Below are 25,714 nucleotides of genomic sequence, written 5' to 3' on the forward strand. Positions count from 1 at the left end.
TCTTGAACAGATTTTAATATCAAAATTAAGTATACCACATTGTACGTACACAATTAGCATACTGTGTATCCATGGATTTACGTAGTAGTCTTAGAATACAGGATTTCAGGTGACCCGTGAGTGTCAATGCATATCACGCAGCACACAAAACAAGTGTAATATGTGCTTTAACACATCTTCACTTTTTGCAAACCCCATTCTTTGCTGAGCAAATTTCGGTGTGACTGAGGAAAGGACCGTGCAGGACTATGCTGACAGGTTATGTGTGTGGTCACTAAGAGGCTGAATCTTGGCGTGTGAGTCTGAATATATGGCAGTCTCTGGATATGGAAATCTGTGTCTGGTCACATAAAACTGTACCTGGACATAGGAGTCGAAACTTTACATTAGAGGACAACATCTGGCCTCATGATCCTTAACTTGGCATCTCATCCGGTATCTGACCATATGCAACTTTACTGTAGTGGAGGAACATTTTCAGGAGTCCAAGGACAGTCAGTGTCTACTTCTTTCAGATTGTGACTATCAAACCCTTGTACCACTAGTGGTACAAGTTGTGCTGACACCACCACCATGAATATATTAGGCTTGGGCATGGACCACTGAGAGGATCACTGGGACTCTGCTTGGGTCCATTTAACACAGCTGTGGTTTGCGATGTGTGCACAAGTGCACGCTCAGGTCATGTATTCTAGATAGCCATAATATTGGGTGGAAGGAAGTTGCGCCTGGGTCGAATAGCTTGTATTTCAGTAAATTGTGCTTCTTGGAATCTTCCTCATGCCCAATCAGACGTCTATAATCCACACAAGCAAAGGTTCTGTCCCGGGTCACAGTGGTAAATACAAACTGTTTGAATTGAGGGTCTCTAGTTGGCACAGGTAGGTGCTTTTGACAAATAGGGACCCTCTCCTCTAGTCAGGAGGAGGGGATTACACTCCTAAAATAACCCCTGCTCACCCCCTTGGTAGCTTGGCACGAGCAGCAAGGCTTTATCTCAGAGGCGTTGTAAGTTAAGCATTTGTGACCACATACAGTAACCCAGTGACAACACTACAAATGGACACCACACAAGGTTTTATATAAAAAAGAAGTATATTTTATATAGAGTTACCACAAGACCAATAACAACACAAATAATCCACAGTACTATTAGAATTCAAGAGTTATGGTTGAAAAGGCTTAAATAAAGGTTCTATGCGAGTCGGCAGGCCGGTCTGGCTACAGCGTTGTTGAAATAACACAGAGTGTAACAAATCCAGCGTACCGCGTCGGTACGGGCCCACTCAAATGTCGACAGACTCAGTCACAGTACCTTTTACTTGAGGCGGTCGGCACGGATGTGCGAGCCGGTTCCGGTGTTAGTCGCGGTGCAGAAAAGAAAGCGTTGCAGGACGCGTTGTCCCTCGATGTGGTGCAGGCAGCGGCCCGTTTACAGAGTCCGTGGATCCAAGGCGTGCGTTGCAGGGCGAGACGGTGCTTCGATGCAGTGCTTGCAGCTTGCGGTGCGGTGACAGAGCTGGAGTTCGGGAGCTGGCGTCGATCAGTCCGGACAGCGGTGTGAGTCAGGAGGTGCGTTGCGAAGCATGCCAGGCGGTGCCAACTCCAGTGCGTTCACAGGACTCAAAGTCAGCAGCAGTTACCGCGTTGGTCAGACCAGTACGAGTCGGTGTAGCGAGGCATCACACGTCGTGGTGTCCACCAGTTGCGGTGCAAGCAACTGCTCGGTGTCGGCATCAGGACGGAGTTGGTGAGCTCAGAGCTTACGTTGTTCGAGGCTGACGTTGCTTAATACGGTGCCTACAGGACACCGGGCTGGTCGTGAGAGTCGGTCACAGCTCCCTGCCTCTGTTGCCGCTCAAACAGCGTTTCCAGCAGCAATTCACAAAGGCTGGTGAAGTCTACTGGTCCTGAGACTTCGGTCAGGGTGCAAGCTCTCTTCCAAGCCCTTGGAGATCTTTTCACACGTTGAAAGTAAAGTACACAAAGTTCTTTCTCCTCTCTTTGGCAGTCAGGCAACCACTGCAAGCCAATCCCCCAAGCAGCACTTCAGCTTGGGAATAGTCTCTCCACAGTTTCTTCAGGTTCCTCTCCCAGCAGAGGTTTCGTCTTGTAAGTCCAGAAGTGATCCAATTTCTTGGGATCAGGGTCCCAATATTTATACCCCAAAATCCTTTGTTCTCTGAGAGGAGAGGGGCCTGTGCCCAGTCCAAACCAGTTTTGAAGCACTCTGTTTACCAGACTTCTCCTTTCCTTTCACAGTGCAAGGCAGGAACATCAGACGCCCCACAGGAGGTGGAGCCAGCATTGTGGAAGGCAAGTACAGTCCTGGAGCACTTTGTTTACAGTCTTCCTTCTCTTCTTTCAGTGTGCAGGGCAGAGACATCAGACGCACCACAGGGGGTGGAGCCAGCACTGTTGGGGGCAGGCACAGTCCTATTCATGTCTCAGGTGCAACTCCTCCCTCCCATCTAGATACAGATCTCTCTATTCACCACTGGGCTGACTCATTCTGTCTCCTGGAATCCCCCATCCCTGTCACTCAAACTCAAGACAAGGAATGCACAGCCTAGCAAAGGCAGGCTTGAAAGGTTTAGGCAAGCAAATACCTACTTTCTAAAAGTGGTATTTGCAAACACAGAATGTTAAAACCCACTTTACTAAAATATGTATTTTATCGTAGTAGTCCAGGATTACTAAACTCGAATTTCTACCATGTTCTCTGAGTCAATTAGGATTATAAAATGCAATAATACTAACAGCCTATTCTGGCCTATGGAGAACAGGTAGCCTTGCAATAGTGAAAAATGAAAATGGCTGTAATTCACTATTAGGACATGTCACACACATCAGGGCTTGTCCTACCTAATACTTACAATGCACACTGTCCTTGGGCCTACCATAGGGTTGTCTGATATGAAGAAAAGGGAAGGTTCGGGGACTGGCAAGTGGGTGCACTTGCCCAGTCAGCATGACAGTACCAGACTGCACGCAGACTCTGCAATGGCAGACCTTAGACACATTTTACAAGGCCACTTCTGTGGGTGGCACAGCCAGTGCTTCAAGCCCACTAGCAGCATTTGGATTTACACACCCTGGGCACACTCAGTGCACTGTACTAGGGTCTGACAAGTAAACCAAATAGTCAATCATGGAATCACCAATTAATACATCAATTTACAATAGGGAGAGCATATGCACTTTGGCACTGATCAGCAGTGGTAAAGTGCCCAGAGTCATAAAATAGCCAACAACAGGTCAGAAGAAATATAGGAGGAAGGCAAAAAGTTCAGGGATGACCCTGCCAAAAGGGCCAAGTCCAACACAAACTATTGACAGAGGTTCTTTCAGACCTATGGGAATGCCGTTTTCCTTGGCACAGTCAGCATCTCCTCTGGTACACTGGTTCATCAGTGAAGACCGATGGATGCTACCAGGGTTCTTCAGGGCCCAACTACTTCCAGGTGGTTGGTCTCTTGAGAGTATATCCTGCATGTTTGATTTCTACAACACCCTCTAAACATAGGTACTCAGGTTTCAGTCCATTCTGTGAGGTTACCCAAAGACTTTCAGGCTTCATCCTCTGGTTGAGTAATGAAAGTGTGACAGCAGACCCCTTCTGGTCACACCATTTTGCTCCTTTGCAGCCCTCTGCTTCTAGACAGCATCCTCTTTATGTAAGGTTACCTCTAATGCCCCTCTTAAGCAGTCAGATATTGCCTTCCTTTAGTCAGGTTCAGGGCAGTCGCTCCTGGCAGTTTTTTGGCAACCCTCCAGGTTTCTGATATTGAACTTGGCAAGGGATGCTTGGCTATGGACCCCAGATTCTGATAGAGAAATCCCAGCAACCTGACTGTAAGTTTCTGTTCCATCTTTATATAAGAATGGAGCAGACAGTGTTTGTGCATTCAAATAGTCAGATCTGAGACTGGTCTATTTTATCTTACTTCTCGCAGACTGGTTTTCAGGTGTCAGCAGGAAGCTGGGGTGGCGTTAACAGTCTCCATTCAGAGTAGGCCAAAAATAAGGACACAAAAGAGAGAGAAGTTAGCCCACTTAACTACTTATACTCTGGGAGTGGAATAATCCTTTAAGTGAATAATGGGCAATAAATGGCAGATCTGCCTGCTCTCCTACACAATCAAAAGGTATGACCCATAATAAAGAATCTCTGAAATGTCCCGAAGGATCCGTGCAATTCACATTGAGATAGAGCTCGCTCTATCTCCCCCATATTAGGTACCACTTGGATCAAAAAAATGAATTCCTGTGTATCCACAACCTCAAGCAACATAAACACTTCCCACACATCCTCTGCACCAAGAAGTAACACATACACCCACATCATCCATGTACCATCATGGAGCAAAAGATATGGTTGAACGAGATAGGTGGACCAAATTAAAAAATACGTGGGTGGCTATTAGGTGGTTTCCTCTGGCAGTAGTCAATTAAAAAGGATTTCAACTGCCATCTCTGTCAGTCCTCAACAGCCGGGTGAGATTACAACATTCATGCTCGGTTAATGTTGCATTCATGGCATCCAGGCCACCTGGGTGCCTAAGAACTGATGTTTGTGGGATCCCAAAGTTCCTGGGGCCCTGGCATAGCTGTTTAAACACACAGCTGCAGGATGGGAGAGTCTTATACCTGGACAGGTTTCCTCTCATGCTCCTGACGGCTGCTCCTTCTCTCGCAACTCAAAAATGGCTATCACCATCTGCAAGTTTGCAGCTGCCTTTTAAAGTGACTCCACAGCTAGTCCACTTCAGGTTTTTGTTCTCTTTACCATTTCCATCATGGCTATGCCTCCCTTGGTTTCTTCTTGAATTTCCCAACCCATTGTTTCCAGTCATGCAATGTTTGATATAATTTATTTTTCCTGTTCATTCACTATTTGATAGCCTCGGTCTGGTTGGAGAATGCATCACAACAAAGCTGTGTTTCTTCACTCCTTTCCTCTCGCCCTTCAATTGCTGTTCCTCAATCTTCACTCTTGGGTCTTCCTCTTCTGGAATCCTGGCTTCTGGTTTTCTCAAACCCTTTGAAGACTTCATCAGAATGTAGTTTTTTACGCCTCTGGCTTTTTCTTTCTGAGAAGATGGCAGCATCTTGAAGGCACTTTCTTACCGCATACTCCTGTGTGGTGATATTGTCTTTTTGCAGAAACAGTTACGCTCACCTCGGACAGTGGAAGACCTGGCTCTGAATTACAGGTAAGTATCTAGCCCTGAGCAGTTAAAAGATAGGTGGAGATGGAGTGCCCTTCCAATAAGCAGAGCCCTGCTGTGGGTTACTCAGTCCTTGATAAAGTAGCCTTCAGTGCTCAAACTTGATTTTCATGTGTGCTGAAGTGAACGTAAAAATTCTACAGAACTTTATGCAATAACTAAGTCACAGGGGCACAGTTCTCCAGAGCTGTCCAATGGACCTTTTCCATCCCAGCACCTATCACATGAAGTTGTGTCCTTATGTAACGAAACTGGTGCTCATGTAAAGCACTCTGATACCCAGATTTCTCGGGTCTAGTTCACACTATATAAAACTCTTAAAAAAAACAAGTTGTGCCTGATAATTTGATACCATACCTTGACATCTTATGCCACCTGACATCTGAGTCTGTTACAGAGTGCATGGTGTTTATTGGGCATGCAAGGCAGTACATGTGCAGATGAGACAGTGCCAAGGCAAATGTAGCCTTGTCTAATCTGCTCCACAGAATATTAGGCTATACTCGAAGCATGTTGAAAGCTTCTGGTACTATGATGCTACACTTGATATCTGAGATTTTACATGTCATTTTAATGGTTAACCTTGTAAGTATGAATCTTTGAATGAATCTTTAAGCCCCTGCCCCGGCATATGAGCCTCTGCTCGGTATATCACATCTATACTTAGAAGCTGTACTATTCTCATGATGGTTGTAGCTATAATATTATGGCTTTACCTCAGCATATGAGGCTGAATCTAACATGTGGTGTTATAGCTCTACATGCTGAGCTTTCCCTCAGTGTACAATAGGTATACCTTAATACACAAGTCTGCGTATTATCGTACTTGATTATTGTAGTTAGAGTATTGCCGAACATAGATATCATGTTCTAAGTATTTTTTACATAAATATCATCCTACTGGACTTAGTATTAGAAAATATACACCTAATGGGAGAGTATTTTTGTAAAGGAAATATAAGATACTCTATTTATGCCAGTCTAGAATATTTTTAATTATATTCTACATTCAATTATTTGTGTATTCTGTGACACTCTCCACCTGGACCCATTCTCACCTTGCTAACTCTTCATGCTCAGCCCCATCTACCACAATCCTCACCCCCAACTCAAATGGATGTTTAGGATATCTCCCCAAACATAAATAACAAATAAACCCCCCTTCATACCTACTCTTCCAACCTCACCAGCTGGTGACCATGATAAGCTGTCTACCTCACCAGATGCCCTATCTCCCCTCACTAATTTCCCTCTCTCCATTAACCTGCCATACACTCCCCTGACAACCCTCCCTGTACCAATTACCTAAAAAGAACACATTGCTTCTCATACCCACCCCAAAATCTTATCTTGCCACAATCACTAATAATGCTTCCGGCAGACAGCAGCCTCTTCATATAAAACTTTCTGTTCCTCTGTCTCCAAAATATGTCCCACCATAAAAACCATGAATGTTCAACTCACATACCACCTCCTATCATGCTCCCACAACAGTCACTACCCACCTAGTTCCATCTCCCATAATAGCAAAGTAGCTCACCCAGACAGATCCCCCGAATCCCTCTCTGACAACATTAGTGGACTCTCTCCTACAATAGAGTACTCTGAAGAACTATGTCAGGGACTTCCTCATTGTTAGCCTGTATGTCCTTAAATCTTTAAGTACCTCTAAAATGACTGTTGTCCTTTTAGACCAGGACTCGAGCCTCATTGTACAATATTGTAGCAATGTCGTGACTGGAACTGCAGATGATGCTTCTCCAGTAAAATAAAAAAGAAACAGCCAATGCTATTCAAACCACTTCTTCACTAAAGAACTAATAGAGCAAAGTCCCTCTGAAACGTTGAATAATCTTGGCACCACAGTCCCTTTAACTGTAATCTTGAACTTCTCTGAGCCAACCCCAAAGCATACACAAACAAATCTTTGAAGCTAAGACCACCATTTGCAGATAGGAGATTACAGCAGCAAAGAGCTGAATACGTTATTAAAAATCTACTACCCCTTAAACTACCACAGACCTCCCACACAATGTTGATAACTGTGAAAAATGATCCCACTGCTTCACTGATAGAAAATTCATGCCCTACTGCCCAAGTTACCCTTACGTCACTCTCTCCCAAATCCTCCATGGAATATATGTATCATTTCAGAAAGGTCATTGAGACTGGTTTGATTAACACCTTGACAAATGTTAATCCTCCCTCACATTTTTCTGACTCAACAAATACATTTGTCACTCCTGTATTCCCTTCTTGACAATGGTGATCAACTCCTTCGACACAAGGGTCTGTTTCTTTTTGCCTAAAAAACACTTCTCATCCTACTCTCCTTAAAAGAGCTGATTTTGACCCTGGAGATCTCAATTACTTTAGACTGATTTTTGCACCACTTTTTCTGCCAAAGGTATTTAGGTCCAACTGCTAAACTTAGACAGCCACACTTCAAATAGTAGATGATGCTCTATGTATTCTAGATGATGATGGATCATGCCTTCCAATTCTTTGGATCCTATTGGCAGCATTCAACACTGCTAATCATGAATCCTTCTGAAAACATCTTTAAAAACCTGCTGGAAATCAGTGGCATAGTCCTTCACTTATTTGTATCCTATCTCATCAATTGTTCACAAAAGATTAAACTATCCTACTTTATTTTTAATCCTTCACTTCTCAAGCAAGGATTAACTGAAAGTTACAATCTCTCCCTGACTTTCATGGAACTGTACATGAAGCTCCTCTGCTCCTACCTGAGACAACCCAACATATCCTGTCATCTATAATCTGACAATGCTCAACTTTATATGATAATCTCTTCTTTTGAAAACATAGCAATTCTGGCAATAACTGTACAATCTAGAGACATGGATGTCACTACACCATCTAATGCTAAATCTAAAAACTGAGGGGCATATTACCAAGCAATAGCAATAATTATCGCTATTGCTTGGTTAGAGACAAAATTTTACCGCTGAGCTGCGGCGATTTTTATCGCAGATAAACCTTGGTATTACCAAGGTTTATCACAAATGCGATAAAAAACGGCCGCAATGCATGAATATCGCTGAAAAGTCAGTGATATTCATGCATTACCAAGCTAATGCTCTTAGCCATGTTATCCACCTCCCATTGGATAACATGGCTAAGAACGGCACAGGGCAGGTGTTAGCTTTTGGCTTAGCGCGAATATCTCCAAAAGTAGGTAATAGGAGATAGCGATGTTAGCGACGTTTTCCAGTCGCTAACATCTTGGCAGGCCCACTTTGCATGTCATTAGTGATAAATATTACTGACATGCAAAGTGGGGCCCAAGATGGTCGCTATCTCCTACTAGCTGTCGCTAACTGGTGTTAGCGACAGCTAGGTAATAGGGAGATAATTTTATCTCCGCTTTTTTGGCTTTTAAAGCCAAAAAAGCGAAGATAAACCCCCTTGATAATATGCCCCTGAATTCTTCTGATTCTCCTCTCCTACAATAATTCTCCTGCCCAAATGTGGTGAGATGCTTCCAAGCTGCTTGACCGCAAGCCCACCATTGTTGAAATGCCAAATCCCTGGGCTTGATTTTGGTCAAGGACATGCACTTACACACTCTCATAAATGCCTTTGCCAAGTGCACATTTTCAAATAAGACTACTCAAAGGGATTAGGCCATTCCTACCAATCTATGACTTTAAGACAGTAGATCAATCGCTGATCCTCTCGAGACATGACTATGACAACCCCTTACTATTTGGCATACTGAAAATACACTTGGCTCCCTTCACTGCTGCCTTAGATGCTGCTGCTCATCTTTTTTCTGGTTACATAAGATTGAACCAGATCTCTTCATTCTTAATCTCTCTGAATTGGTTACCTCAAGATGCCAGAAGTATGTTGATCATTTCTTTCATACACAAATTTCTAACTGAAGAAAAATCCAATCACCTATTTTAAAAACTTCCCATAACTGGAAACTGTTGCTTCCTAAAGTGTTCTGACTCTCTTTTATGTGAGACCTTCCTCTGCCATGAAAACCGGAAACTCTATTCTCCAACCATCAGACCAACCCTTCATTTGACCTTTTTAAACAAGAACTTAAAGGCCTTCTTTTACAATATTTTTTCTGCTGGTACTTACTTTTCAAAAGACTTTGTTTTACAGAAAAGCCCAAAACGCATTCAACAAATAATTTATATTGTATCTTTCACAGTCATCTGTTGCCCAGTTTCACTGGTCTAATGTTGGTTACACTCTACTACGCATATTCCAGGCCGTTGTGTATTTGCTGTTCTTTCTAAAGTGCTCTGATGGCCATTGGGGATGGGTTTTGGTATTGAAACGCTAAATAAATAAACTTTTCGTTTTAAATGACATAGGGGCAGATGTATATTCCCCATCATTTGCGATTCCCAAATAGCGATTTTCAAGGAATCGCTATTTGGGAATTGCAAATTGGGATGTATGTAGAAATTCGCAATTTTTTTAGCGATTTCTTAAAATTCATTAATTGCGATTAGCAAATTGCTAATCGCAACTAAGGAATAATTTCCCATTCATTTCTATGGGCCTGGTGGCCCATTGGAATGAATGTGAAATTATTCTCAATTTGAGATTCGCAATTTGCTAATCGCAAGTTGAGAATAATTTCAAGGGTGCAGGGGTGTCTCAAGGCCACCCTGCTGCACCCCTGAAATCGACATGTGTCCACATATGGCGCACATACATGCCCTAAGGGCATGTATGAGCGTCACATGGCACCTTTACAAAATGTAAAAAGTGCATTTGTAAAAGACTTCGCAAATTGTGATTTCTTAGTCAGAATTCGCAAAACTGAAATGCTTAATACATTGCATTTAAGAAATCGCAATTTGCGATTTCTTAAATGCTTACGCAACATTAAGGAATTGCAAAATGTGCGATTCCTTATTATTGCGAGGCTTTTTGCATGATACATTCCAAATCCCGATTTTTTTGTCGCAAACGCTGCTATTTTGCGAATCCCAGCGTTTGCGACAAAAAAAAACCTTGATACATCTGCCCCATAGTGCCTGGTACCATGCTCAGCACATGAGGTAGTATAAGGGGCTCTACCTGGTCATGCTAGTCATTTTAGAATGTAATTGTGCATAAGGAATTGTGCCTGTAAGTGTAAGATGGCCTTATCGGGCCATGCAACTTTGGGCTGGGCATTTAATGACTGCACCACTTTCATATTATGGCTGCAATCTTGGGATATCATGGTCAGTGATTTAAATTGGCATGTATGTGTCTTAGGAAGATTTATTGATATTTGCTAATTATGCATTTGTCATCCTCTATTTAATTAAGTGTGGTGATATCCCTTCCAGTCCTTTTATTGGGCCCAACATTCATATTATTTCCTTTGATGCCACTTCCCGTATTGTTATGCTTTGTGAAGCATCATGTAATGGCACTTCCTCTGACATCTTTGCCGACAAAGGGTATGTGATTTCACTTCACCTAACCTTGTTGGTTTGACTGATTGACTTCAATAATGTCAGCTTTGCATTGCTCAACAGAGTGTTCAATACTCAACTCATTGTGATCACACATATATTATTATATATTTCTAAGCTTGAGAGGGATGCATGCATGGGAAGGCTATCCCGGCATGCTGCGCCACTCATTTTCTTACATAACAGCTATGCTTGTTAACTGGAGGTATTCAAGTCAGTGTACAGCCCAAAAGATCTTTTTCTCACAGGGGGCCCCATCCTGCTCGATTTGCTTTCGCCTTATCTACCCTCACGGCCCCTGTGCTCAGCCGATCTTTACCTGGCCTGTGTTCCACGTGATAGAAGAGTAAGCGCTGGTGGCCATTTCTTCCATGCTAAAGCTCCTGCCCTCTGGAATGCACTTTCTGTACCTCTGAGGTGTATTCAGAACCATTGGTCCTTCAGGAAAACCCTGAAGACCTGGTTGTCTTCCATCTAAGCACTCTGTAGGGTACTTTTCCTTCTGGGCATCTATTGCAGTTGGTACTTTTTTTTAAGTCTATCGCTGGGACGGCCCATTGCTGGGGCAGCAAAACGCTCTACAAATCCTATAACATAGGCGAATTCTAGAAAATGTACTTGCCATGTAAGTAAGCATGATAGTGACTACTAATGACGTAAAGGACGGGACCTGGAAGGTGAAACCATTATTTTATTTCAGCGTTGATGGGAGCTTAATGTGGATATCTATCTTGGATTTAGATAGGAGTGCAGCCCCTTGCTCTGAGCAAGGAGTGTTACAGGTATCTGACTTTCACCATGGAGGGCTCCAGGCATTCTAGTCTGCAAGGGTTTGTGCAGGCATCTGAATCTCATCCGGGGATAGTTGTGTCTTCTTGTGGTTGGCTATGAGGTACTGCACTCTGCACTCAGCCAGCGAGAAGAATACTGTATTCATGGAATTTGTAAATATGAATACGTTGAAAGAGCATTGCTGAAATAGCATTGGTGAGGCTGGTGAGGTTTGTGGGTACTTGTCCACCACCCTCTGTAGGGGTGCTATGCTGCATGTTCATTAAATAAAGCCTCCTATGAATGTATGGGCCTTGGTTCTTCATTACACATCTCACTCAGCAGGGAGGCAATCATGACTCTCTGTGGGTTAGTGTGGTCATTAAATTGTTAGCACAGAGGGGCACAGGCATCTCACCATACTTTGGTGTGGAAAGCTTGGACTCAACAGTGACTAATGAAAGAATCTGAATTTCACCAATAAGGGCTTTAGGCATCTCGATCAGAAAGGGAAGTGGGCTCCTGTATGTCAGGATGGTTATACTATGATTTATCATTGGCATTCTTATGCCACACAGTAGGTCGTTATCTTCATAGCATTGCCAATTGTATTTGGATGTTGTCCATTTCATTCAAATATACCCTTCGCGGCCCACAGTATGGAAGATCCTTCAGTGATGGGTTCAGTATGTCTTGGTCTTTGTAAAGGACTGTGTGTCTTGACTTGCTTCAGCGTGGCATCTAGCATTGGTGTAGATGCACTGGGGCCCAGATTCCTGAGGGGCCCATTGAACCCTGATCATTTCTTTATTTAACTACCCCAACATCAGTCAAAAGGGTCATTTTCCTAGCTTGCACCAAGGCCCATGCATCGTTGTTATGCTACTGACTTGCTTGATGTGGGGTTGGTAAATTAGATTATCACAAGAGACACATCCGGCCTCTGCAATTATCCCTAAAAATGTTGATGTGTAAACGTTCACCAATGGTTGTGCTGACTAATTCAGATTCAGCTTGTAAGCATTGAGCTCTAGCTGAATGATATTGGCATCATAAAATGTGGCCCGGCCACAACTAATTGCTTGTGGAACATTTAATTTAACCCACTAATGAATCCTTTGCATGTAGGTTTTCAGTGCTAGCTAGGGGCTTGACTGTGAGAGGGTGGTTTTATTCACAGCATTCCCAGCATTCTTCCTGTTAGTAGTGGACTGTGTGTATTTGCTTCTGTTTTACAATGGGCAGTAGCTTTGTGGATTTAGCGCATTTCCGAATTTGCAAGAGAATAATGTTGGTGTTTTTTCCCAGGTGATGGTGTTCCAATGCCAAGGTTGTGTCTGTCTGGTTTTTACTGCCCTCAGAACAGCAGCACCAGCACCGATCACCCCTGCCCCATAGGCACATATGGGATCAAGATGGGCAGTGCCATGGAGTCAGACTGTGAACCCTGCCCAGCAGGTGAGAATCAGAAATGAGCCTGCTGTTAAATCTGAGACACAAACAGAGCTCTACCTTCCAATAAATAGCGATGAAGGAAGGAAGCAGGCCTCAAGGAGTGATTGCAGCAAAAAGAAGAGGGGGGGGGGTTAATACAAAGACTGCTTCATGAGAGCACCCGGATACCCTTATGGGGGACAGTTTTGTGCTTTAGAAATCCTTCATTCATCCACTTGTCCATGCATTCAGACACAGAAACAATGCCAGTTCGGGGGAATTACCAGGGGAGGGTGGGAAGAAACCACAGTCCACAGTCAAACAAAACAGAAATACATGTGGATACAGAAGAGACTGAGTCTGGAATTCTTAGCCAGGGGAAGGCATGAACTAATGAACAGCAAGATATATCTCTGGGGAAACGGGCCACTATGGCTTAGTGCACAGGAACATGGTGCTGGCTGTGATGAGCTATCTCTGAGATTTCTCTTTTTGTCGTTCCAGGAATGTTTTGCTCTTCTCCTGGTCTACCCCAGCCTTCGGGGTACTGCTATGCTGGTTACTATTGCACCCTGGGAGCTACTGATCCCAGGCCCATGGCATCTCGTGTAAGCAACAGAGGTTTATTAATGTGTGTGTTGCAGTGCAAGCGTGGTAACATTTTTTTTTACGCTTACTCTTCTTGATCTATGATCCACAGATTAATCTTTCTCCGCCATTAGGAGGGTGGAAATTAAGGTGGGCAAAACACCACGTTAGCTGTTCAATAAGGACCGTTAGTTGACAGCTGACTCACAAATTTTAGATCAGATTTAGGTACTCCACTCTTAAGACCATGCTGTGGAAATAAAGAATAGCAACAGGAAGACCCAACCTCCTGAAGAAGGTAAGTCGGACTAGAATTATGCAGACCAAAAGCTCTGCAACAGAAAACAAAAGAAGTAAATCTTGATGTTCTCACAGAGCTTGCTGATTCTCCCTACAATGCATCTAAATTATTTCTAAAATAGCACAGTTTAAATTGTATAACCAATAAGACTCAAAAATAGACTCGAGCAGGTAATAGATGAATTTAGTTCTTGTATGAAAGTTTCAAAATCCATAGCAATCAGCAATTTTTTGAGAATTTCAGTTAAGAATATCACAGATTGCATTAAAGAACTAAACATTTAGGTAAGGCTTTATCGGATGATTATTTCAAAAATCAGTTTACGAGGTTACAGAGTGCCACTATCTTTAAAGGCAGAAGGATAGTTTGATTGTCTAACAGCTCAAATCCTACAAAGAAGTGGAAAGAGTTCAGATTTAGAGTCCATTAAGGGCAAGTCCATTAGCATAGAACAAAATAAATGAAAGAAAAATTAAATGGTTCGGCAATTAAGGTTTCAGTCCATCAACTACCAACTGTAGCATCAGCAAAGCATTTCAAAAGTAAGAGGATAGTTCTTAATAATCATCAAAAACCAATCAGCATAACGTCCAGGTCTCAGAGTAGTTAAAATCAGAATGGTGATGCCTCTCCTTTGGGGGGACTTCTTTATAAAGTCTCTAACAAGGTCCCAGTAATGTAGCATCACACCCCTATTGAAAGACTGTCATATGCTCAGATTCACATGATGTCACCTAGGCAACTCGCAACATCAAGATGCTTTCGCATGCTAGTCACGAAAAACGAAAGATTTAAAGGTCCACATAGGCCTAACATCAGATGAAGAAGAAATAGCACGTATCCATCTATAGCAACAGCTGAAACACTGTTCCTTCAGGAATATTTATCTGTGAACATTGAAAAAACATTTAGGAATGGCGAAAATATTACATGTACAGAACAAATAAAGGAATATTTGGCTAGTTGTAATGGACCATTGTTTTAGGTCCTTTACATTGACATTACACATTTTAAATGAAATAAACTCTAAATTAATATCAAATATAGTGTAATATATCACTTAACGTATGGAATTGGTAGAACTTGCACCAGATATTATTACATGGAAATAGCTAATGTTAGAAATGCCCTACTATCACAATTTTTCTCAACATTCATATAAGTATATATTTTTTGTAATTTACACTACAAAATTTGTTTTTCACTTATCATAAACTATAGAATATCTAGTAATATCAGCCAAAATATCAAGACCATACCTAGTATCTACACATGTTTGCATCGACTTTTCTAAAAGGTGCATTCTATCAGAAGGCTTTAGAAAAACTAGGCCACTTTATTAACAGCACAATTTCCTCAATAAATGCTAATATACAACATATTCATGAGAAATTCTCATTACTGCAACTCGTTTACATATTTATTTATTTATTTACAAAACACCTGAATCACCCCTGAAGGGGTATTTCCGCGCTGTGGAGGTGCTGCAGTAGGCCGTGAGGAGAGATATGTTAAAATAATACAGTTTTAAGGAGCCTCCTGAATTGGAGGTGATCAGAGCATTACCGCAGAAGGATAGGAAGTTGGTTCCAGAAAAGAGGGGCTAGGTGAAAGAAAGCTTTCACACCCAGTCACGCATTCTTGAACCGTGGTACGAAAAGCAAAGACTTGGTTCCTGGAAAGTATGTAAAGGTTGAAATTTATTGCAAGATAGCTGGGCACTTTGCCATTCAAGTCCTTGTGTACAATACAACAGATTTTAAGTTTGATTTGTTTGCGTACTGGGAGCCAATGAAGTTGTTGAAGGAGTGTAAGGGAGGGAGTTCTAGAGGGGGCATTTGTAAATAGGCGTTCTGCGGTGTTTTGGACCACCTTTAATCTGCTCAGCGAGGCCTCATTAGCTGAGACCAGAAGAGCATTGCAATAGTCCAGGCGGCTTAGTACTAATGCCTAGATGAAAGTTTTCTGTGTGGACATCGGGAGGAAGGGGAAGACTCGCCGTAGTAAGCCAAGTACATGAAAGCAGGAACCAGCTGTAGTTGCAATGTGCTCTTTCATGGTCAAACCCTGGTCTAGGCGTATACCAAGGTTCTTGACTACAGTTTTGGGCTCTGGAGGGTCGCCTAGCTCCGTCAGCCGCCAATCTGGAGACCACAGCAGTGGGGCATCTCCAAACAACATAATCTCGGTCTTCCCTGCATTTAGCTGGAGGAAATTGTTCCTCATCCAGTTTGCTTTGGCTATCATATCTTCTGAGAACAAAGACTGAGCATTGAGGGTGGATTTGTTAAATGAGAATAAAAGCTGCGTGTTGTCAGCATATGAGATTGGTATGAAGCCTAATGTTCTGAGTACGTCTGCCACGGGGGCCACGCGAATGTTGAATAAAGTAGGACTGAGACAGGAGCCCGGAGGTACTCCCTTAGTCAGTACCATTGTCTTTGAATGAAAGGGATCTACGTTGATAGTATGAGAGGGAGAGAGAACTCGCCGTCCACCTGAGCGCCTGTCCTCAGAGTCCGATTTCTTTGAGTCTAATGAGTAAGATCGGGTGGGAGACCATGTCAAAAGTGGCTGAAAGATCCAGCAGCACGAGAAGTACTGCTTGTCCACTGTCTGATATTATCAGTGACAGCAATCAAGGCGGACTCAGTGCTGTGTCTGGGCCTAAATCCAGATTGCAAAGGATCGCGGTGGCACGAGAAGTACTGCTTGTCCACTCTCCAGGGACTGTCTGATGTTATCAGTGACAACAATCAAGGCTGACTAAGTGCTGTACCTGGGCCCAAATCCAGATTGCGAAGGATCGAGGCATCCTTTGGATTCGAAATGGCCGTTAGGTGTTTGTTGATGTATTTTTCCTGTATCTTACTCAGGATGGGAAGAAGAGAAAAAGAACAAAAAGTGGATGAATCATCCATTGGCGCCTTGATATTTTTGCGGATAGGAATAATTTGTGCCTCCTTCCATTCTGCAGGGAGATGCCCCTCTCTCAAAGAGATATTATGAACTGAGCAAATGTGCGTTGAAAGTTGTTTGGAAAGCATAGTGGAAATTTTGGCTGGAATAATATCTAGTGGTGAGCCTGATTTTACTGTGAATAACAGTGATTCCACCTCATCATTAGTGAGAGGAGGGAAATTTTCCAACAAATGTACCTTAGTTATGGTGCAGGGTCAGCAGGGCGACGGACCCTGCTCCAGATTCCCAGCTGCAGTGGTTTTATCATAGATCAGCTCCATTTTATGTGTGGAGTTGCAATTCTGTCACAGAGTGCTTGAGAGGGAGCCTCCTCATTGTCGCAGGCCTTTGGATTAGGAAAAGATTTGAGGATTTGGTATAAGACTTTAGGGGCATTCCCTGCCTGATTGAGCTGTAGCGCGATATGAGCTCTATCAGCTGTTTTTATATTTTTGTGGTATCGGGTCAGGGCAGTCTTATATCTCTCTTTATCCTGGCCATCGTGGAAGCAGCGCCAGCGTCTTTCCAGAGTCTTACACCCACGTTTTTCTATCCGAAGGTTGGGTGAAAACCAGGCTGGCTGGGCCGCCTGGCCAGGCTAGGGTGTAGTTTCAAAGGGGCTACATGATCAATGGCCGTTTTTTTAGTGGAATTGTATATCCAGCCAGGCTTTCCTTTATGTTATAAGACTCCAGGTTCCAAGAAGTTGGAATAGTGTCTTGAAATAGGTTCGGGCTGATTTTGTGCCATTGTCTGTGTAGATGGCGGGGGCAGGCAGGGTGGCATCTTGCACCCTAGGGCCTATGATATGGATGTCAATTAGTGCATGGTCTGTCTATGTAACTGTGCAAGGGGGTTTATAGAGGGGATTGGGAGAGTTGGTGAGGATAAGATCTAATGTATGTACGGCTAGGTAGGTCAGGAGCGCAGAGGCGTCTTGATTGGTGGAGCACTCACTGTATATATTACAATCTCCCAGAAGTAAGAAATTCTTGGTGGATAAGATATGCAGGGCTATTAATTCCTTAAGTTGGAGCAAAAGTCAGAAAGGGGGCCGGGAGGCTGATAAACAAGAGCAAATTTCCAACTATATTGCAATAGCAGGTCCATCCTAAAGACCAAAATTTCGATCATATCATTACACCGTTGTTCGAGTTTAGAGTCTTTAATGATATCTTCATGGATAATTGCTATCCCTCCGCCCCCTTTTGCCTGTCTGTCCAGCCTTTGGATGCGGTAGCCCTCCGGTAGTACCACTGCATATATTAGTATTGCTTTGCATGTATGTTTTCTTCACCTTTCATTTTAAAGCATGCTTTTACAGAGCTTCTACTATTTCATTTTAAAGCATGCTTTTACAGTGCTTCTACTAGGCTTATCTCACTTTAATGTGTCACTGTGTCTAACCGGTGCTCTTTCAGTTTTTAGTGCCTTTCATTGATAAATGTGTAGTGTATTAAGAGTGGTGAAATGTTGCATCATCAGGCTCCCCTCTAATTGCAAATCAAGCCATCCTTTTATCTACCACATCAGATCTCATCACAGATTATTGGTTGTCTTTAACCTTTTCTTTCTACTCTCCAAAGTTTTTATTTCATTATAATTTTACATTGTTCATCTTTCATTTCATTGTTCTTTTCACTCCACAATTTTTATCCTCCCTGTATCTGCAAAATGTGTTTTACAATATCATCATCATTATGCACAAAGAGATAGCCACTAAAGGTCTCACGATGGAAAACCCTAACCCATTCCCTAAGTTTTCCAACCAGTTGCTAACATTTGACAATCCCTTACTTATGGTTTACCAGGCACTATCTGCTTTTAAGTCTTTCAAGAACTATGTCAAGTCAGTAACATTTTTAATATAACCTTCTAAATCTTTACTCCTGTCTGGTATTTAAGTGCAGCAATCTGGGCCTTTTAATAATGGGCAGACTCCACCCTCCTTAGTGAGAAGGATATCCTGGGCAAGTTGATTTTGAATCACCATTGATATTATCAATATCATTTCTTCATCTACAACAGAAAATCCCAAGATGTACAAGTAAAAGTTTATTAACAATAGTAGACAGCTTTCTAATTTTATGGGAGTTAATGCTATTCCTACTGAACTCCAAATATACCACCTACTATTTCACTTGCACTCACACTTCTTTTCATTTTCACATTTGTATCTACTAGTTCTTCTTTCATCCCTTTAACAAGATAACTTTTCCAAATTACAACTTCCATACCAACCTTTTGGCAATTTGTAAATAAGCACTCTTCCCACAAATGTAATACACCCCAGGAAAAATAGGATCTACACCTACCAAATATCTTCCTCAATTGTCATACATTTCAAATGTATGTTCACATTTGCTAAGTCCTACAAAAGTAGTATTGGCATTGTATTTTTTTCTGTATACACAATGTTTGCCTTTGTGTTGCCAGTCTAAAACTAATGAAACCATTCCCTCTATGATTTTATTTGTGGTAAGCTCCAAGGAATTAATTTAGTCAATGCATTAATCCTCTATGTTACATTATCTCATCTACTTTCCACTAAATTTATAAACTTCTTCTCAGCTCTCACAAATTTACATATCAGAGTATTTCTAAGTGCATAAGCCATGTCCAAAGTCTGAGTTGGTCTAAATATGTAACTCATAGTTTCAGCTTTTGAAGCTTCAGAATGGGGATTTATATGTTTAAGCAGAGGCAGTTCATAAAATATCCCATCTTGATTAGAGTAATCATATTGCAGTTGATTGGTACCATAAAATAAGCTAGCTAACACATACACTGCAAGAAATTCCATAAGTTAAAGGTAAGCTATGGTAAGTTACTCCCTCAGCAACTGATGACGGTATTTTGCATTCAAACACAGCAATCACCAACATCCATAGTATTAACATATTCGCTACGCTGAATAGTATAAACATTTGAGCTAAAATCCATTCCCAAAGCATTGCTGGGTAAAAGTTGTCATTCAAGTCAATAGGGTCAGAGTAATTTCTTTTAGTAGTTCTGGCAGGCATAATAAGCTTAGAATCTTTCCCAGAAGCATATTAAAGCAGCATTGAGAAAATAAGCATTGTAATTAATATCAAGACAATAATAGAAAGAATCACAGTATATACACATTTGCATTTGGAGGAGATTCCGGTGCCGAATCCATGGCTTTTAAACATTTCAATAATTTAATTAAAGGAAAATCAAAAATGGCAGCAGTGGTTTGAGCAATTTAAACAAAATCTTGGCACTAAAAAATTATGGCAAAACTCGAAATCTTCTTAGATACGGGAAGACTCTTCTATGAGCTTCATTGATAAGTATATTCAGGAAAAACTGTGTCAGACCATCAATTGCTGCATCCAGATTAAAATTCAAATCAACAACAAAGTTTGTTTCAAAGAGGCTCACATGGACGCGTATTGTTAAGGCAATGCTTGTGGAACTCTCTCTCCCATTCATTGGCATCTAAATAAGTCCATTCAGGAGATGCTTGCCTTTGACATGGTACTTTTGCTCTTTTTGATCTTCTCACGGCTATTTGCTTCTCATCTGTATCACTTTGATCTGTTTTTTCAGAGCTTTCAGGAATAGTTGGTGGTACTCATCCTCAAGTCATACAACTTCTTAGAAATACACCTTTTCTGGGGCAATGGTCTTTGGGTACAAGTTACTTTATTATTGCAGAAGGCTCTTCGTTAGGATCTGTACCTCTGATAGTCAAGTTTCTAGGCTGTGATCCATCGGTACCTACAATTCACTCTCTTGGATGCCCCTCAGGCCAAACAAGTGCTGTCCCAGCAGCTTGTTGGTCCGGAACTGCTTGACTAACCTGATACCTCTGTCTTACTGTTGCCACCGGCACATTAGGAACAGGTCGTATCATCAAGGGGACTTGGGATTCTGCAAGTGAATTTCGGGAGATCTTTGCACTTGACAGCGGAATTGGTGACTAGGATCATCTAGAACGGCCCCCTCCAATGAGGGTCCAAACACGTTTTGTGCATGTGTTTCTTCACCATTACCCAGTTCCCATACTGAGGTCATGGCACTGCTCCTGTTGGCCTGCATACGCAGCGTCTCCAGCCTGATTATTGACAGACGGTACCACATCAGTGAGACCCTTGCAGAAGTCAAAAATCATATAATCTATTATGTTTATTGTTTATTAGAGCATTTGCAGGAACAGCTGGCAGCCTCATCACATGTCCCAAGATAACCTCGTGGGGTGACAATCCTGTCCTCTCATCTGGAGCACTTTACAAACTCATCAACATCAGAGCCTTTGACCATTTTAGAGACTTAGAAGCGCATACTTTCGCCAGTCTGGATTTCAGTATGCTTTTGATCTACTCCACCAAGCCAGAAGCCTTTGGTTGGTAACTGCAATGGAGCGTCTGCTTAACCTGTAGTGCTGCACATAACATTTTCAGGACCTCATTATTAAAATGAGTTCTGCAGTCTGACTCAAGAGAAGCCGGAAATCCAAACCTCGGAATTAAATCCTTCAACATTAATTGTGCCATAGTCAAACTATCATTCCTACAAATAGGATAGGCTTCAACCCATTTGGAAACGATAACCAAAACATATCCTATTCTGTTGCAAAGGGATATTTCCATGAAGTCCATTTGCATCCGGTTGAAAGGATCTGCAGATTTATCAATGTGACAAGTGACAGGCTGTGTTTTTCTTCCTAGGCCTTGTTGCTGACACATCACACAACAATGACATAGCACTTCTGCAGTTACTCTAAATTCGGGATTGACCCACCTGTTGGAAAAGGTGCATGATTGCATCTCTCTCAACATGTGCAGGACCATGGTAGTGTCTTGCCATTGGTGACAGTAGGCTGTCAGGCAACACTGATCTGCCATCAATATAAACCCATACATTGCCTTCTCATTTGGTGCAACCTGCTTGCACCCAACCCTTCTGTTCTGCTTCCATCACCTCTTCCTGCAATGTCTTCACCTCCCCCCAGGTATCTAAAGGTGACAACAAATTTCAATCTGTGACATAAATGTGTATTTAAGTATTTCTTCATTAAAAGTATGTCCATTCAAGGCATAATAACTTGTCATCTCATTAGCATAATGGTTGCCTACTGTTACATAGTCAGCACCGTGCCAATGAGCAACACATTTCACAACCGCAATTTGGGCAGACAATTTTAGGGACTGCACAAGGCTCCTCATGCAGTATCTATTTCTAATGGGAAAACCAGAGGACGTCATGATCCCACGCTGTGACCACAATTGCCCAAAGTCATGTAGGACTCCAGAGCCATACTGACTATCAGTGTAAATTGGAACTCGGGCTGTTCTGTAATGGTACATGCTCTTGTCAGAGCTATAAGCTCTGCAATTTGCACTGAAAATATCTCCTTGCAACCATGAAGCTTCCATAGTACATCCAACTGTACCTACAGATTAATCATCTTTCAGATTACCTTCATTGTCTCTCAAACATGAACCATCAACAAATAACACATGATCAGATTCAGGAAATGGCTCAGCTGAGATATCAGGTCAGGACTTAGTACACAGTTTAGTCAAATCCAAATAATCATGCTCGACTTCATCAATCACGTTCTCATTTCCAGGCAATGGCATCAAAGTTACCGGGTTTAGCACTGTACATCTTTTAACAATCACATTCTCTGCACCCGGCAAAATTTGCTTATACTTAGTCAAATGACCATTGGTCAGGTACTGTGTTTGAGTATAAATCAACAGTATATCCACCAATTGGGGCACAAATACTGTCAGTGGATAACCCACAAGGATACATTCACACTGCTCAAGATTCACACATGTAAATGCAACCAATTTCAAACATCCAGGCAATGCAGCCGCAACAGGGTCAAGTGTCGTCAAAACTAGGCAATAGGACTGCGATTGCTTCCATGCATTTGTGTCAACACTGAAAGAGTAAAGCCTTCTCTTCCACTGCAAAATATCACAAAGCACTTGTAATCGGGCATTCCCAAGCTGGTGCCCTGCAAAGGCCTTCTCGTAACTCGGTGAAAACATTCATGCAACTGTCATCCCATGCTACCGGATCAGACACGTCTTTGTGTGTCAATTTCTGGAAAGGTTTTGCTGTTAAGGAAAAATATTGAATCCACTGTCTGCAATAGACCACCAATCCTAAGAATACGCAGACTTCCTTTTGGGTAGCTGGAGGAATTCATGTTAAGAATCAATGAGATTCTTTCCTGTGACACTTTCCCCGCTCCTACCTCAATGTACTGTCCTAAGTACAGGACTTCAGGTTTTCAAAACTGTGATTTGGTTGGGGATACTTTATGTCCATTTTCTGCAAAATGGTTCAACAAAGCAATAGTGTCATTATTGAAAGCTTCCTTCGCAGTTGATGCCACAAACAGGTTTGTATACTGCACTAACACTGAATGGTTTGACATTTTTCAGAGACACAAGATTCATTTTCATTATCTGATTAAAAACTGAGCGGCTTTCTGTATACCCTTGTGGGACTCAGAAGCATTCAAAAACACGACTGCTGTCCTGGAAAGCAAAAGACATTTTTTTCATGCAATTTGATAGAAAAGAAAGCCCGGCATAAGTTGACAACTGAAAAACATTCAGATTCACATGGAATTTGAATTAAAATCACAGCTGGATACAGTGCCACAGGACAGCATGATCAACAATAGAGTTAATCCTTTGAAAATCCTGCACAAGATGTTACTTGCAATTTGCTTCCTGCAATCCCATAATGGGAAAGATACATGGACTTCGCATTATCTCCTTCAAGATCCCTTGCTCAATCAGTGAGTGGATCACAGGAATAATTCTGACAATAGTATCTGCAGATAAATTGTATTGTGGGATAATTGGGAACTCTACATTTGGTTTAACTGTAATTTGGACTGATTCGATACCTTTGATTAGTCCGATATCTTTACCATTAAAGTTTCAGACTTCAGGTAGCACTGTCTCTTTCAATTTGATGGGCAAATCCTTATTCATCAGAAGATACATCCCTGCATTTAATTTCTGTTAGGCAAGTTTAAAAACAACATCCTCATTATTGATATGAAATTCAATGCCTCTGGCTATGCAACAAATTGAACACTTTGATTTACATAGTAGATCACGTCCAAGCAGGTTCACTAGACTTTTGTCATACATTACACATCGATGTAGATCCTTGAAGGATCCTATTTTAACTGTAACTGGTTTTGAAATAGGGGTAGACAACTTTTTATTTGTAACTCCTGCGTCTTAGATACTTTCTACTGGGAGGGGTAGGGTAGAAACCTCTGGCATAGCACAATTGTCAACATAGAATGAAACAGGATTGCCATCCACTTCTTCATCCACATAGGGACCACTCTGGTCTACTTCTATGGCTGCGCCAAGCAAGCTGTCTTCCTCCCCCGTCAGGCACTGTAATGCTAACGGGTCCTGCCTACTGTCTTCCAAATGGATCAAATACTGCTGTGCTGCATTTTGATTCTGGAAATAATTTGTATTCTTCTGCTGTTTTTATTTGCATTGTATCTTTCAACCTGAGCATTCTGTTGTGGTATTGGAGCTTGGGGAATTTGAATTTGCTGTGATACATTAGATTTCTGCATTCTCTGTCTTTGCATCAGTTGAGTCTGTCCCATGTTATTCCCTTAAGACTGTGCATATTCCACATTTTGCATCTGATTTCCTACAATATTTATAACAGACTTACACTCGCTTCTACAATGTACAAATTGTCCGCAAACATGACATTGATTTGTTTTCTTCAAAAGCAACACATCAACACCAGTTCTAGGATCTACAGGATTATCACAACCTCTACCTTGGGACGGAAAATTCTGCTGTTGAAAATCATTAGCACGTTGCATTTCCGGAGCTTGATTATAACTTCCCTGTACTGTGTTATCCAAACCCATCTGATTTTGGCATTTCTACATTATCTGGGCCATCATTATTTTCTCCTTGAGCTTCTTATGCTTCATCCCAATCACGTCACCACAATATTTTGCGTAACGCAAGATCTCATCTAGTGGTTTGCTCTGCCAGCAAAGTAATTGCTGTCAGGTCATGTTAGAAATCTCAGGTCTGAAACCGAACACAAACCTGTAACAAAATGTCCCACATCTTTATCTACTATATTGACCAATCCACAATACTGTATGAAAGCCTGTAGTACTCTCTCGTAAAAGGCATGCACTGATTCTTTCAGTTCTTGGGTTGTCTGGTCAATATGTACCCATTCAATATCTTTTAGGGAAATTTTAGCCTTCAGGTGATTTATTACCTGCTGGTATTTCCTCATTACAACTAGAGATGGTGCCCCAGTACTAGGATCCTTTTCTGGTTCTGACTCAGGCTATTCTCTCAATTTAGGGAACTCATATGTAAATGACAAAACATCAGGCCTTGTCCAAGGTACACCAGTATAACTTCCTCCAGGTACTTCTCTCATAGGGAGCATTTGTACGTTCCCTACACTACATCAAAAATATCAAGTGATGACTTCACTCTAACTCCTTTGTTTCCTTATTTTTCAATCATCTTCCTTTCCACTTTTCTCTTTCTTTCCATTTTCTGATTAACACCATTCGCTCTTTTATCTGCAATTTCTGTCTTTGTGCCCTCATGTTTACAATGTCTTTGTTAACAAAACCTAACCTGTATGATTTTTGTAAACTCTTTGAATTTCAAATATCTATATCATATTTCTGAGCAAATTATATCAATCTCTCATATGTCAATTTTGCTTGTCATGCTTACAGAGAAATAACAGTTCCTCCTCTTGGCAGACATCTAATCTTGAATGGCTAAGTGTTCCCTGAATCATTTCTTTCAGTTCAACTTAATCATCTCACATCCATGGGCGCTCTATTTTCATGAACTGAATTTTGAACTGAACTTAAACCTGAAACCAAATCTGAAGTAGGTGCTGAACTATGGAACTGAATGAATAGCATAAACTGGAACTGAAGC

General features: G+C 41.8%; 1 protein-coding gene across 1 annotated transcript in view; it reads left to right on the plus strand.

Annotated features, from left to right (window-relative positions):
- Positions 1-25,714, plus strand: part of LOC144824222 (uncharacterized) — a 652,050-nt gene that overhangs the window by 60,447 nt on the left and 565,889 nt on the right. Inside the window, exons 8-9 of the mRNA XM_078683370.1 lie at positions 12,770-12,919; positions 13,400-13,503. Of these exons, the coding sequence (XP_078539496.1) occupies positions 12,770-12,919; positions 13,400-13,503 (254 nt within the window). The remainder of the gene's footprint in view (positions 1-12,769; positions 12,920-13,399; positions 13,504-25,714) is intronic.

The sequence above is a fragment of the Lissotriton helveticus genome, chromosome 3_1 (genome assembly GCF_964261635.1).
Source record: "Lissotriton helveticus chromosome 3_1, aLisHel1.1, whole genome shotgun sequence".
Lineage (NCBI taxonomy): Eukaryota > Metazoa > Chordata > Amphibia > Caudata > Salamandridae > Lissotriton > Lissotriton helveticus.